The following is a 12,962-nucleotide window of genomic DNA, read 5'->3' as shown; positions in this document are numbered from 1 at the left end:
AATTTTGCTTCCGGGGTCAAGTACAAACGTTCCTTGAAAGATCATTTGCAGAAGCACAGACTCAGAATACGATATGGATTGATGCAGTTTTTTTTAAAAAAAAACGCCCAATCGTTTTTATTAAGATCAAAACTGAGAGCTGGCGAGAACGGGTTTGTGTTTTCCCCCCTCGGGGGGGGGATTGTGACGCCACAATGGGAGCGCTCACAAGGCGGTCCCAGAACTTCCCGTCCGTCTCCATAGAAACAAGAGTAAACACCTGGTGGTGGCTGACGCGTGTGAACACGGGGCTGTGATTCGTGTCGGTGGGCAGCAAGTAGGGCTACAGTCATGTCAGGGCTGCTCGTTTGCTTCTTCTGAAAGACAAGGTAAAAAATACATGGCTTATTTAATGCCGCACACAGTAATGTGGCAGCTGTAGTGAAGATAGTTAAATAATTTGGTGTATGGCGATTTAATTCTGGAAGAGAAAGGAGTTGTGTTACTGTTGAGATTCCTCGTATTGCTCCCTATGGAAATTTTAAGTGTTGTGTTACTTTATGTAAGTTAAGTCTTCTACACATTCTGTCACATGTGAAGGAAAGTGTGAGTGCTTCAAACGTCTGCAATATGTAAGCTCTTTTCTTCATTGCATACTGTATAAGGTCTCCTGGGCATGTTCACTAACTGGCTTTCTGTTACCACTGTTTCCAGGTCTGTGCTCATTGTGGATTATAAACCCTGCAGATATCACTGCGCTGGGCTCCCCAGCACTGAAGCCAGTCTAGGCTGAATAACTGGATGTGTAGGATTGACATTCTTTCCAAAGTCATGGCAACACCGGCCGTACAATAACCTGTTTCCTCTTCAGCACTCTGACACCTGCGGTTTGGAAATCAGTGTTCGCTCTGCTGGTGAGTACACGTGCTTGCTGTGGGTCATTGATATTTCCGTGGATGTAGTTTTAACTGGTCACCTGACAGCTGAACAATACAAAGACATCGCCTAGAGAGCAGTTAGAAACACTACAACTGTTTGTGCCCCAAAAAGCATGTTCTCAAATCTGTGTGTCTTTGCATCCTACAAAGTGAAATAGTCAAGTTAATTCAAAAATCCAGTTAAAATATGAAGAAACGCTGCTAATAAAACAGATCTATTTGCTTTAGATGACATAGCACAACATTTTAAATGTGGAGTAAAATTTTCATGTGTCAACAAAAAAAGCATTGCACATACAGTATCATTTATTAAACATAGCCACTATATTCACTGAGACACCTTTAGGTATAGACAAATATGTGATTTAAAGGTCAGAAGTCTTCTCTTTAGTAAGTTGAGTAAAATATGTTTTTATAAGATTTATTTTGCCATACAAGAACTCTGATAAATTATAATTCCCCCTCTTTTCCTAACATTGAAAATCATGCCCTTACCTTGTATAAAAACAACTATCACACTGTTACTTAAATAGCACACTGTTTATTCAAGTACGCTATTTATTAAAGGGATTTTTAAATTGGTCGTTCCAAGCACAGAACAAAATCAAACTTATTTTGAGTCATCTATTTCTCTAACATGTTGTATTTGATGGTGTTTGCTAGATGCTACAGTACTTTCCTTTTTGCTCATACACAATTCCAACGTACTTTAACTGAGATCTAGACAACAACCTTAAAAAGGGGGCTATTTCTCCTGTTTTTATGTTGACAGGCAACAGTGCCTAAAGAAACTCGCCGCATTTCCTCGTGCAAGAAGGGATGCCCAAGTTCCAGGAGATGGCTGCAAAGACTGCCCTCATTTCTGCGTCAATGGCTGCTGGGTTAAGCAGTCTGATAGCAAAACGATACAGCGTACAAGAGAAACTGGGCAGGGGCAGTTTCGGCACAGTCTACCTTGTTCTGGACACTAAAGCGAGAGAAGGTGAAAAGCTGTGAGTATGCCTGTTCTAGTACCGCAGCGAGGGGATCATGTTGAAGCCTTGGCCGGTCAGATCTCTGTAGTGCAGCGTGGCTGGGCGCTGTCGTTAGCAGTGCTAGAGCGGGATGCTGCTTCACGTGGCGGCACAGTGGCACGATGGTGCAGGGGTCAGCATTGCTGCCTCTCAGCGCTGGGGTGCAGGGGTCAGCTCCGGAACCAGGGTGCTGTCGGTGTGGAGTTTGCGTGTTTTCTCTGTGTTTGCGGTGGTTTCCTCCCACAGTCCAAAGCCATGCTGGTCGGTTCGTTGTCTTCTGGGAGAACTGGTCCTGCTGTGAGTGCAGTGCGTCTGTGTTTGTGTGTGTATCTGCCCTGTGACCTGTGTCCCGGGGGCCCGTCCAGGCTGTACCCCGCCTTGCTCTCGTTCTCGTTGCTTGCCGAGATCGATAAAGTGGTTAGAAAAACCTTAGTTTAACAATATGCTATCTGTTCTGTCCGGTACACCAACAGTATCGGGAGCCGTCTTAGGCGAGGAAATTCACTTCAGTTCAATTTTCATCTGGCTAAGCATTAAGCCTTGAATTTAAAACATTTGAAAAACAGTTTGAGATTTGTTTTCTCTCTAGCAAGCCACAGTTCCTTTGTAACTTGACGAGGCACCACTCTGTTGCAGTTACGTGGCTAATTTTGATATGTTCGTTTTAAATCGTTGCCCAGGACGTTGAGACAGTGAGTGGTTTTCCCTGGGACATACGCAAGAGGACGAATCACAGCTGCACTCTGACACAGCTCGTAGACATCTTTTGAAAATGGCGTCTACATTGAAGACTGATACTGACATCTGAAATAGCTGTCTAGTCGAAACTATTGTGCGTGTATGGCCTGAGTATGTGTCACAATTTGACAAGCTACTTGATTGTATTAGCCTTTTCTTTTTTTCCTTCAGGTCTGCAAGATATTCCAGGGCAATTCTTTCAATGTCTTCTATTAAACTACCACCAGCTCTTTTCATTACTTGAACCTGTATAAAGATGCCGGGCCAAGAACCCTGGGGAAAAGTACTGAAGGCTTTGTGTATTAAAGGTCTCTGGCTGCCTGCGACAATGGCCTGCTTGTGACAGGCCTCTCGAAACGTTACCCCCTGTCTGTGGTAACAGCCGTGTCACTTGGCAGCCGATCCTCTTTTGTTTTGCCACAGCTGAAACACTCTTAACGAATTTCTGTTTGTTTGGTGCGGTTTGGAAAATCGATGTCCGGGACGCACGTGGTGTAGCGCCTTCTCAGCTTTCTCTCCCAGGCTGCGTGGTCCTCTGGCTCGAGCTTTTCGGAGTTGCGATGTTGCAGGAGCCGCCTAACATCGCGCGAGTGACCTCACTTTCTCTGCTTTAGGCTTTTGGGGCGGATAGTCCCCCATAAAGTGGTCGAGCAGTGGGTGTCAGAAGAGATTATTTGAGGGTGCACAAAGAAAACCAAACAAATTAACCTTCACACAACCATGTCTCAACAAGGCCCTGTCTTTGGGCTGTCCAGGCCTCGTTCCCTGGCATTGTGTCCTCCTCCTGTGACTGTGCAGCACCTTCAGCTGTGTGCAGATAAGTAATGTGTGATGATACAATAATATAGGCAGGTATTTCTAAAGGTACAAACCACCATTTTAAATCCTCTTTATGAGACAAATCATAAAACACTCCAGGGTATCTACTGTACATACAAATGCATCCATAACATCTAAAACAGCTTCTATTTCATAAAAAGTGAGGCAAAACACAAAGTTCTTTGCAATGTAATTGTAGTTTTTTACTTTTTTCTTTTACTGTACAGGAGACTTTTATCCTTAATCGTTCTTAATTACATTTTGAAAAATGCAGTTTAACTAATTCAACTTAAACTGGGATTTAGAAATAAGAAGCATTTCTGCTGTACTGTATGTATCACAGTTCCAGCTGTATTATAGACTGGAGGTCATTTCGGTGAAAAAGATAAGCTAATCTCCAGACTGCTCTGATTTACACTGTATTAATGTTGACTCTGAAAGTACGTTATAATTCTGCTAAGCCTGACTTCTTTCTCTGCACTTATCTGGCTTGTTCAGTCTTCAGGCTCAATAATAAACTAACGATTTAAATGGTCATGCATGGGATAGAATTGGATCATATTTTTCCTTTTTCATACATTGATTACAATCCATGACATGTGCAGGAAGGTAGAGAATGAGTTTGTCTTTGATAAACAACTTCTTTGTTTTCTGACTGAATCCCAGTCCTCCTGACAGTAAAGCTCAGTTTCTCATTTTTTCAAAAGCTTCATAAATCAGGCTACCAAGCTGTGCATATGGAGGTACGTTTAAAATATTAAAGCATGATAGCTGGTAAACTGGCTTATTGAAAATATAATTCATTTGAAGTGTAGCATCCAATGAATCAAGGCTGTTAAGTGGTGTTGTCCTGGTAAAGTCGGTTTTAAAAGTGTTATAGAAAGGTTATTTTCTTGGGAAGTGGCTGTTGAAAGTGAGACTCTCAACAGAAGTACTGCATTTTCAACTAATCCTGGTCACTTACGTGAACACAATTCAGTGACCTTTTCTGGAGTCACTAATAATAATAGTTGCTTACACTTATATCGCGCTTTTCTGGCACTCCACTCAAAGCACTTTACAGGTTAATGTTGTAAGTATTTTTGCTACCTGTGTATTCTTAAATAACTACAGGACGACATTAAATGTCTCGTTTTGCGCTGTTGTATTAGATATTGAAAAATAAGTTTGATTATGGCTGCTGTTTCAGGGTAATAAAAATATTCGTTTCACTTGTAGTTTGGTGTCTTGCCACCAGATGGTAGCGATGTTCCATTTCACTCATCGTTTTTAATACATAGAGAATCTGTTTTAGGGGACCAGCTGTTACAACTGTACAAATCATTCAATTAGAAAATTCGTTAGATCAACGCATGCATAAATGTTAGGAGGTTTGGAAATTTTAGTTCAAGTTATAGTGCGATTCTAAAAACAAAGGTCCTTTTCCCAATATATTTAGTGATTTAATTGTCCACCTTTAATAATTAAGTGAAAGTTCATAATGTGTCACAAGTATTGAAATTCACTTCCCAAGTTCCATAATCGATGTATTCATCTAGCTATTTACATCCTTCTAGGCTTTTGGCAAATTATGATTAAAAAATGCGAGATCATACATTATGTTGAAGAGGAGGCCTACAAGACAAGTTTTAAGTATGTTCAATTACGAACTGCACTGATTAAGGACTGAGTGTGCGAAGGGAGTTCAAACTGATAATTTCACCACGCGGCTCGGGGATCACAGTGGGTGATAAACCATTATAAATCTCAAGCAAACCTAGATTTTCTCCTGCACTTTCAGGTACTGTTTGAAAAGAAACAGCGATGATGGTACTCGTACCTATCTCCGTATGTAATCGCAGTGATAAAGGTAGATGTGGGGAAAGTGGAAAACAAAACTGGATTTCTGCACCTAAAGCAAGTTTAAAACTTTGTTTTTCCTCATCCTTCGGGTACTGCTTTTTTTCTTGAACAGAGCCCCAGCAGTTTCCAGCCGCTTTGAAATATGTCACGCAGCGCGCTCCGGCTCCAGAATGGTTTTATGGCCGTCTTGAGCATCAGTTAATTCACAGGCTATACTCTTCCCGCATTGTACGCCTCTGTGACAAACAGTCTTATTTTGGGGGGTAAAAGCGGATGAATCACTTTCTGTGGTGGGTGAGAAGTGTCACTGGCTCCTATATTGCCTCATCAATAAAGAGAGTGGTGGGCTCTGAGCCCTTCCCGAGAGGGCCACAGTGAGCTGCTGCTCAGCGGTGAATTAGAGGAACTGCTGGATTACAGCACCTCGGCGTGAGCCGCTTCCTTACCCAGAGCGCAGCGCCTCGCTGCTCATTATTCCGCCTTCACAAGCAGCGCTGGTGACGGTGATGGCGGGCTTGAGCGATGCTTTCAAGCCGACAAGTTATTGACAGTCAAGGTGCTTGTTTCAGCAAAGATAACTACACCGGGGTATATTAATAATGTACTCAGAGAAGGCTGTAAATATGTCAATAGCTAACAAGATATGGTAGATTAATTGCATGTTAATAATAAAGCCGTAGCTGCCGCCTGCACCATACCCCTAACTCCAACCATCTGGTCATTTGCAGAAGGCGGCGTGTTCCGTTTTTAATGATTTTAACAGCTAGCTTGGTATATAATCATGAAGTGCAAATACGCAACCCCTCGACATTAAAAATAGTTTCTTATGCGTATGTCTCTCTAGTGTGCTTTTGCTAGTAGTACTGCTTCACAAAACTCTCATTAAACCCAATGTAACATTCAAGACTCCAGACTACCTCTGCTAGTAAGTGTTCAAAGATGAGTGTTTAGATGATAATTGTATTGTTCCTGTGTGAGATAATGAGTATCCAAACTCGCGAAGACCCGTCTGCTGGTGCAATGTTCATAAAGGATGGAACATGCCTCTCTGGAAGTATACGTACAGTATAGAGCACCGCAATGTTTCATAAAGGAAATAAGCTTATGGGATAAAATGTTCTCACTATGATAATGTCAAGGAAACGGGGCAGCATTGCGATGCAGTGGAGCCCAGTGCTGGGGTCCTGGGTTCAGTTCCTGAGTTCAGTTCAACTGTTAGAAAATGGATGGAAGGATCAGGGAAATGTAAAATATTCTGGAAATGTTCAATTTTCAATGTGGAAAATGGCAGGTTTTTCTCATATCAGTGTATAGGTTTGGCTGTTTCTGAACCGCACTGTTGAGATTATTTATGGAGACCTCTGCAGAGTATGAATTGTTGCTTCGGAAGGGATAAACAAGCACAGATGTGCAGAGTGACCTGAACCTCAACAAAGAGCTTTACGTTTCTTAGTTGAGATGCTCAGCTGAATCAACATTAAGTGTAACTGATTCTCCTTCAGGGTAATCACTGAATGTCATCAGTATGAATGTTTGCAGCCTTATCATAAATTTATACTGCTTTTGCCTGAAATATTTCAGTGAGATTCATGCAGTGAGAAAAGCTGTTATACTCTGAAAGCACTCACACACATGGGGAGCTATTAAAGGAAGATGCAGCATGTTTCTAAATTACATACAGGTTTCAACATACAATGACATTACATTTGGATTATGAAATTAAATCCAAAATCTGAAAGAAATAAGCTAAATATGCTTTCTGCAAAATTAACCAGGTGACAGGTGAAAGTAACAGGTGAATACAGAATGCAAATCAAATTGCCTTTAGTGGCAGGATATTGCTGTGTATAATGACCGATATTTATGCAAGTGAATGATTTATGGTTTCATCTGCATTTCCTTATTAACAAGGCCTAGCAGGAAAAATGCAACTGAGTATATATCAGCTTTTTCATGCACATTTAATTATAATGTAAAAAAATAGCCTCAAAATGAGCAGCATAAAGTTCTGAACCTGTAAAATAATTTCCAGTCACAGGCAATGAAGACAGACATGAAATACAAACCAGAAATCTGCTTCGTCTCTGCAGTGCACTGCCAGCACGCTGGGGAGTGTTGCCTTCTCCTGCAGTGCTTCTTCTGGGAAAGGGGACACAGTGGGTGAAATAAACCGATATTTAAGTTATATTAAAGTTAAATCCAAGGCAGTCGTCTCCTGTGATCAGGCTCTGTGCAGCACGGAGGAAGATTCCACAGCATACAGGTCAAGTAGGTGTGAGTTTAAAACTGCCGAAGAGGCAGAATAATAAAATAAAGAATCCTGAAAATAAATAATTTTGTTATAAAATATCATCTTTTCAGAGTTCTGTAAACATATAGGATGATTAGAAGGTACGTTTGTGTTTACGATCTGGTGGCCAATCAATCTCCATCACTATTGAATAAAGCCGTCTTCAGATTACTGGAGTATTTTGCAGTAGCATATTTTAAACATTTAAAAATAAAAAAAAATACATTGTTTTAGGGCAGCACAGTGGTGCAGAGGTTTGTATTGCTGCCTTGCAGCACTGGGGCCCTGAGGGGTTTGATTCCTGGGGTGCTGTCTGTGTGGAGTTTGCATGTTCTCCCTGTGTTCTGGTGGGTTTTCTCTGGGTGCTGAGGTTTCCTCACACACTCCAGAAACATGCTGGTAGGTTAGCTGGCTTCTGGGAGGTGAATTGACCTGGTGTGAGTGTGAGTGTGTGCGTGACTGTGTCTGCGGCTGTGTGTGTCCTGCGATGGACTGGCGTCCCGCCCAGGCTGTACCCTGCTAGAACGTGAATGCGCTGATGAGTTTATTTTGTTCCTCTCTGGGGTGGCGCAGTAGCGTCCTGGTTCAAACTTCAGTTCCACGCTTTGTGTGGTGAGCCTGTTCTCTCGTCTTACGAGTGGGCCTGCGTGGGTTTCCTTTGGGTTTTTTTTAGCGCTCCAGTTTCCTGTCACAGTCCTCACACACGCTGTGCAGGTGAATTTGCACCTCTGAAGCTGCCCTGGATGTGTGTTTGTGCCCCGCGACGGACTGGGATTCTGGCCAGGGTGCTGCCCTGGTCAGGCGGCGATTTGCTATCCTTCTCTTGAGGTTCGGCCACTGTCGTAAATGGATGGGTGCTTGGATCTCCGCATCAGTCCTTGAAGCCTGTGCATCAGAAAGTATACACAGCGCCACACCAATGAAAGATGAAGCATTCCCTTTAGAGCTTTCATGAAATGTTAAATGTTAAACTATGTACATACAGTATGTCAGCTTTCACATAACCTGCAGGCTGATTAGTTTTTTTTCCCTTGTACTGCAACCCTCACCCTACTTGATTTACGTTGTTAAAAATCTATAATTTAAGGATTCTGCCAATTCAACACTGGCTGAAGGGCTTTTCAGTCAATGCCTATTGTGCTGACATTCCTCTTCCTAGGTGCTTATCCCCTGTTCCTATTGATTCTGTAATATCTGTGGCTTTGCTTCCTGCCAAGGCCTTACCTGGTCAGGGAAGCAGTAATGGCAATCCATTTATCTGATTTTCACCAAACATGTGCAGTACATTGAAATTCAATTGCATATCAATAGCGGTGCCGGTGCATTACTCGCGAGTTGGCGTGACTGTTGAAGCTTGTTCGATATGTGAATCGGGATCAGTGGTTCTCACTGCTGGTTCTGAACTGCTGTGTTTTGTTTTGGGGCCTTAAACTACAGTGATGGCTGCCTGTAATCGATCGGCTGCTGATTTAGGCTTCTTTTTCTGCACTCAGGTTTCAAAAGCACTCTAGTTAATGTGCAGCATATAGGACCTTATGCAGTCTCTCTTCAGCTTTTTAATTAAGAATTTGCTCTTTTATGTTGGACTAAAAAGCTCTTAGGAGGTGATCGGATGATGATGCACACTGTGTCAGACAACCCCCACAGCAGGTTAGCATTTTTCCTCCTGCTTAAGTCCAGTTGCGTACATATCAGCTCGCACACCTGAATGACAGCAGTGCTGAAACTTACTAATCAGGGTGCAAAATAATTTCAAATCCATTTTGACCTTCAAGAGGTGAAAGCAAATTAAAAAAAAAACATCAAATCGAAAGTAGAAATAAATTAACTTCTAATTAAGCTTGTGGTTAATAACCTAGGTGGAACACAAAAAAAGCAAATACAGGAGTACTCCAGGACCAGGACTTATCTAGACCGTCCTGTACAATATACTGCCCGCGCAGCTAGCTCCATCGGAATCATCTCGTTAAACCAGCGAAGCCTTTGTACCTCTTGTATCTAGATCCTGTAGTTAAAATAATAGAAATAGCCAGGTCAAAATGTGATAAGAAAAAAATATTTTTTATTTCAAACTTTTAACAGATTTTTGTTGTTTTGTTTAGAAATACAATTCATTTTATCTGTTTCGTCTGCTCCTGGCAGGAACATTCTTTTATTTTTGGCTAAGCACTGTAGAGTAATTCAGAGTCTTCTGTCTGGCCTTTCCCACACATTGTGGTTATGACAGCGTGTTTCGCTTCTGTTCTGGGGACATCCGTCACTTTGGGGTTTTTCCCGTTCTCTTTCGACTGACTTGTTGAAGCTTTCCATACAGTGAGCCGGTTATTTTTACTTTTCTGCAATTAGGGACATCATATATCCAGTATATCCAGAAGAACTGCAAGCAGCTTCCATAGCTTTGTGTCTCCCCTGGGCTCTTTCTACTGTGTCCTGCGACAGATCTAGGGCAGCTGTGTTGTTATTTAATTGTCGCCTTTTTGCTCTGCTGAAGTAACATATCTCTGAAACTGCAGCTGCATTGTTACTGCCCATGTCGTGAGTTATGAGGTGTATTTTCCAGTGAAACATGTCATATATGTGTTTGAAGGTAATGTATCAAATGGAATGTTTTTAAGCATAAGTGTCATAGTTTTTGCACATTTCTTTAAAAAGATTTTGTACATGAAATACCCTACCAAGGGTGTAATAATCAGCAACACAACACATGCAATTGAAAACCCTTTCTTTCTAGTGAGAATTGGTCTTTATTGTCCTCCAGCCTCTGGTTAGCCTTCGGAAAGCGCGAATGCGTAGCAGCTAATGAATGGTGATAGATCTTCCCTGGCTGTGTCTGCAGAAAAGTGTCTTTTCGTCTTGTGGTGGGCAGAGGCTGGGGTTCAGCTACGAGCACGGAGAACAGCTGCACAGGCGATCTTTGCAGTAACAGTAGGGATTTCTCTGGCATTAATATTCATTGATGTTAATGTGTCCTGGTGGTGGAAGGCACATGCTGGGTGCTGCTGAACCCACAGGGCTTCTCCTGCATGTGGTACCTATGGGGTGTCCGCTCACCGAGCAGCTATTCTTGTATAAGACCATGAAACCATCCTGTGATTCACTGGGAAAAAAAGGGGAGCACAAGCTGAAATATTAATTGCAGGATTTTCAATGATTGATGAATTCTTATTACAAACACCAGAGCTAATCTGAGGGTGCTGACAGGGATGTTCATCCATTAGACATTTGATGGCGCTGTTTGCATTTTTAGGAAGAAGCAAAAAAAAAAACAATAACAACTGGGTATCTGCTAAAGCCTGAAGTGAAGAGGAGGGAATTTGAGCAATGATCGCACAGCCGGGGCATTTTAATTGTGATTACATGATGTAGAACTGAGCCAATGTATTTCTATTGATTGAGAGTTTTATAATTTATCATGACAGATGAATAATTGTTGCATAATACACATTTGACAATGGGTGTATATTGAGAGAGGGAATTAAATTGTACATCCAACAAAACGATTCTCCATTCACCCACTTAATTCTACTGTAAGATGGTGCCATTTGAGTCAGTGTGACGGGAGAGTTGTTATACTGTATATACTAGGGTCAAGATGTAAACAGGGAAAGCATCATAAGTAGGACTTTTGCCCTATTTTACACTTATGTTGCAATCCCAAACTGGGAGTGTGAATACATCTTACAGTACTTGAATCCTGCTTAGAAAGAAAAACTGTACATAGATAAACACAAAGAAGGAAGTTGTGAATAATGTTTCCCTCCTTAGAGACAGTCTGTTCAATAGTGTGCCACCTACTGACTCTGTAATACTACAAGGGGACCTCAGTGCTTATGTGGGGATAATGCATTATCAGGAGCAACAGGGGACTATTTACAAGGCTCCATGGCTGTTATTATACCCAAAGCAGGTATCTAAAAATCCCAGGGCACCTCAACAAGAGTAGAGATGTTAACCATGGTGTTCTGGCCAAATTTACACCGGGCCCTTACCAATCATGGCCTCCGAATAAACTCCATTGATGAATTGGCTTCATCACTCTGTTCTCCTCCCCACTGAGAGCTGATGTGTGGTGAGCGTTCTGGCGCACTCTGGCTGCCGGCGTATCATCCAGGTGGGGCTGCACACGGGTGGAGGGGATCCCCATTACCTGTAAAGCGCTTTGAGTGGAGTGTCCAGAAAAGCACTGTATAATGGTAAGGAATTATTCTAAACAGAGGCTGTTTCTCATGGACAGAGAAAGCTGAACTTTCATGTTCAAGAAGAAGCTTTAAGTTGTAGATGGATATGATAAAATGACAGACAGGCAGTTTTACCAGTGCACTGACTGGAGCTGTAAAAATAATGCAGTTGCAAAAGAACAATATCGTTCTGTTCTTCAATGTCTAACAGCACCCTGGAAACAGTGACTTATAAGCAAAGGGTCTTGCTTTCATCATGATAACGACCCTATGAAACGTACAAGATAAAATAATAAATTAGAAAAATCAGAAAGAATAAAAACGTGTTTTGGAAAGGGTGCATCGACCTGCTCAATCTTCTACAATTAGCCTCTGTCACTTGTTGGCACATGAGTGTGAGAACAGAGAGGAAAACAATGACGATTAAGGTGATGAGAGCCTGAATGGACAACTGATGGAGATCCACAAGACGAGGGCTGCTGGCAGATTGCCTTCACCTGTGTCTGCTAGTTACGGGGAATAGTTTGCTTTGAGGTCTGCAGCGCAGTGCTAAAAAAACACGATCTTGTATATTTCCTTTTGAGACGGTTATGACATAATTTCAGGCTTATTTTGTAATGCTTTCAATGTCCCCATATTTTTAGCTGCCAGTGAACCGCATGTCGAATTCTATTTGAAGACAGGGTCATAAAAGGTCCCCTTCCTGCTGCATTCCATTCTCACTTTTCAAAATGAATATATTATTTAATGCAGTGTAAACAGAGGAGCAAAGCAAATCAAGAATCAAAGCCTTGACTCTTGATCTTAGCAGATGACTATGAGTGAACGCCAGATACAGCTTTTTTTCTGTGTGTGCCAAGAGGCAGATATAAAATGTTCGCAGCCCTAAAAAAGCAATGCCCTTCAACACTTTCCTTAGCTGAACACTTGCCTAATATTGAAGAAAACGGATTCCTTGCACTCATTGGCTGACTTGAGCAAAGATGCATACAATTTCATGAATAGTCCCATCTGCTTCTGGGTATTAATACAGAAATCAAATCATATATACGCACCTGCTTGAACTGTCCTTGGCCTGAGTTGCATGCAATATGCATAAATACATATTATTTACCGTACTCTGTGGCTCTCCTACAAAAATGTAATAAAAGGAACACTCTCTGCC

The 12,962-nt window shown here is 41.9% G+C and overlaps 1 protein-coding gene across 1 annotated transcript in view; it reads left to right on the top strand.

Annotated features, from left to right (window-relative positions):
• The first annotated feature begins 12 nt into the window (after positions 1–12).
• The window catches only part of nek11 (NIMA-related kinase 11), an 85,177-nt gene continuing 72,227 nt past the window's right edge, over positions 13–12,962 (top strand). Inside the window, exons 1-3 of the mRNA XM_088929648.1 lie at positions 13–368; positions 694–893; positions 1,690–1,909. Of these exons, the coding sequence (XP_088785774.1) occupies positions 1,737–1,909 (173 nt within the window). The 5' untranslated portion in view covers positions 13–368; positions 694–893; positions 1,690–1,736. The remainder of the gene's footprint in view (positions 369–693; positions 894–1,689; positions 1,910–12,962) is intronic.

Source organism: Atractosteus spatula, chromosome 12, assembly GCF_055471065.1.
Source record: "Atractosteus spatula isolate fAtrSpa1 chromosome 12, fAtrSpa1.hap1, whole genome shotgun sequence".
Lineage (NCBI taxonomy): Eukaryota > Metazoa > Chordata > Actinopteri > Semionotiformes > Lepisosteidae > Atractosteus > Atractosteus spatula.
This window is presented reverse-complemented; position numbering and strand designations above follow the sequence as displayed.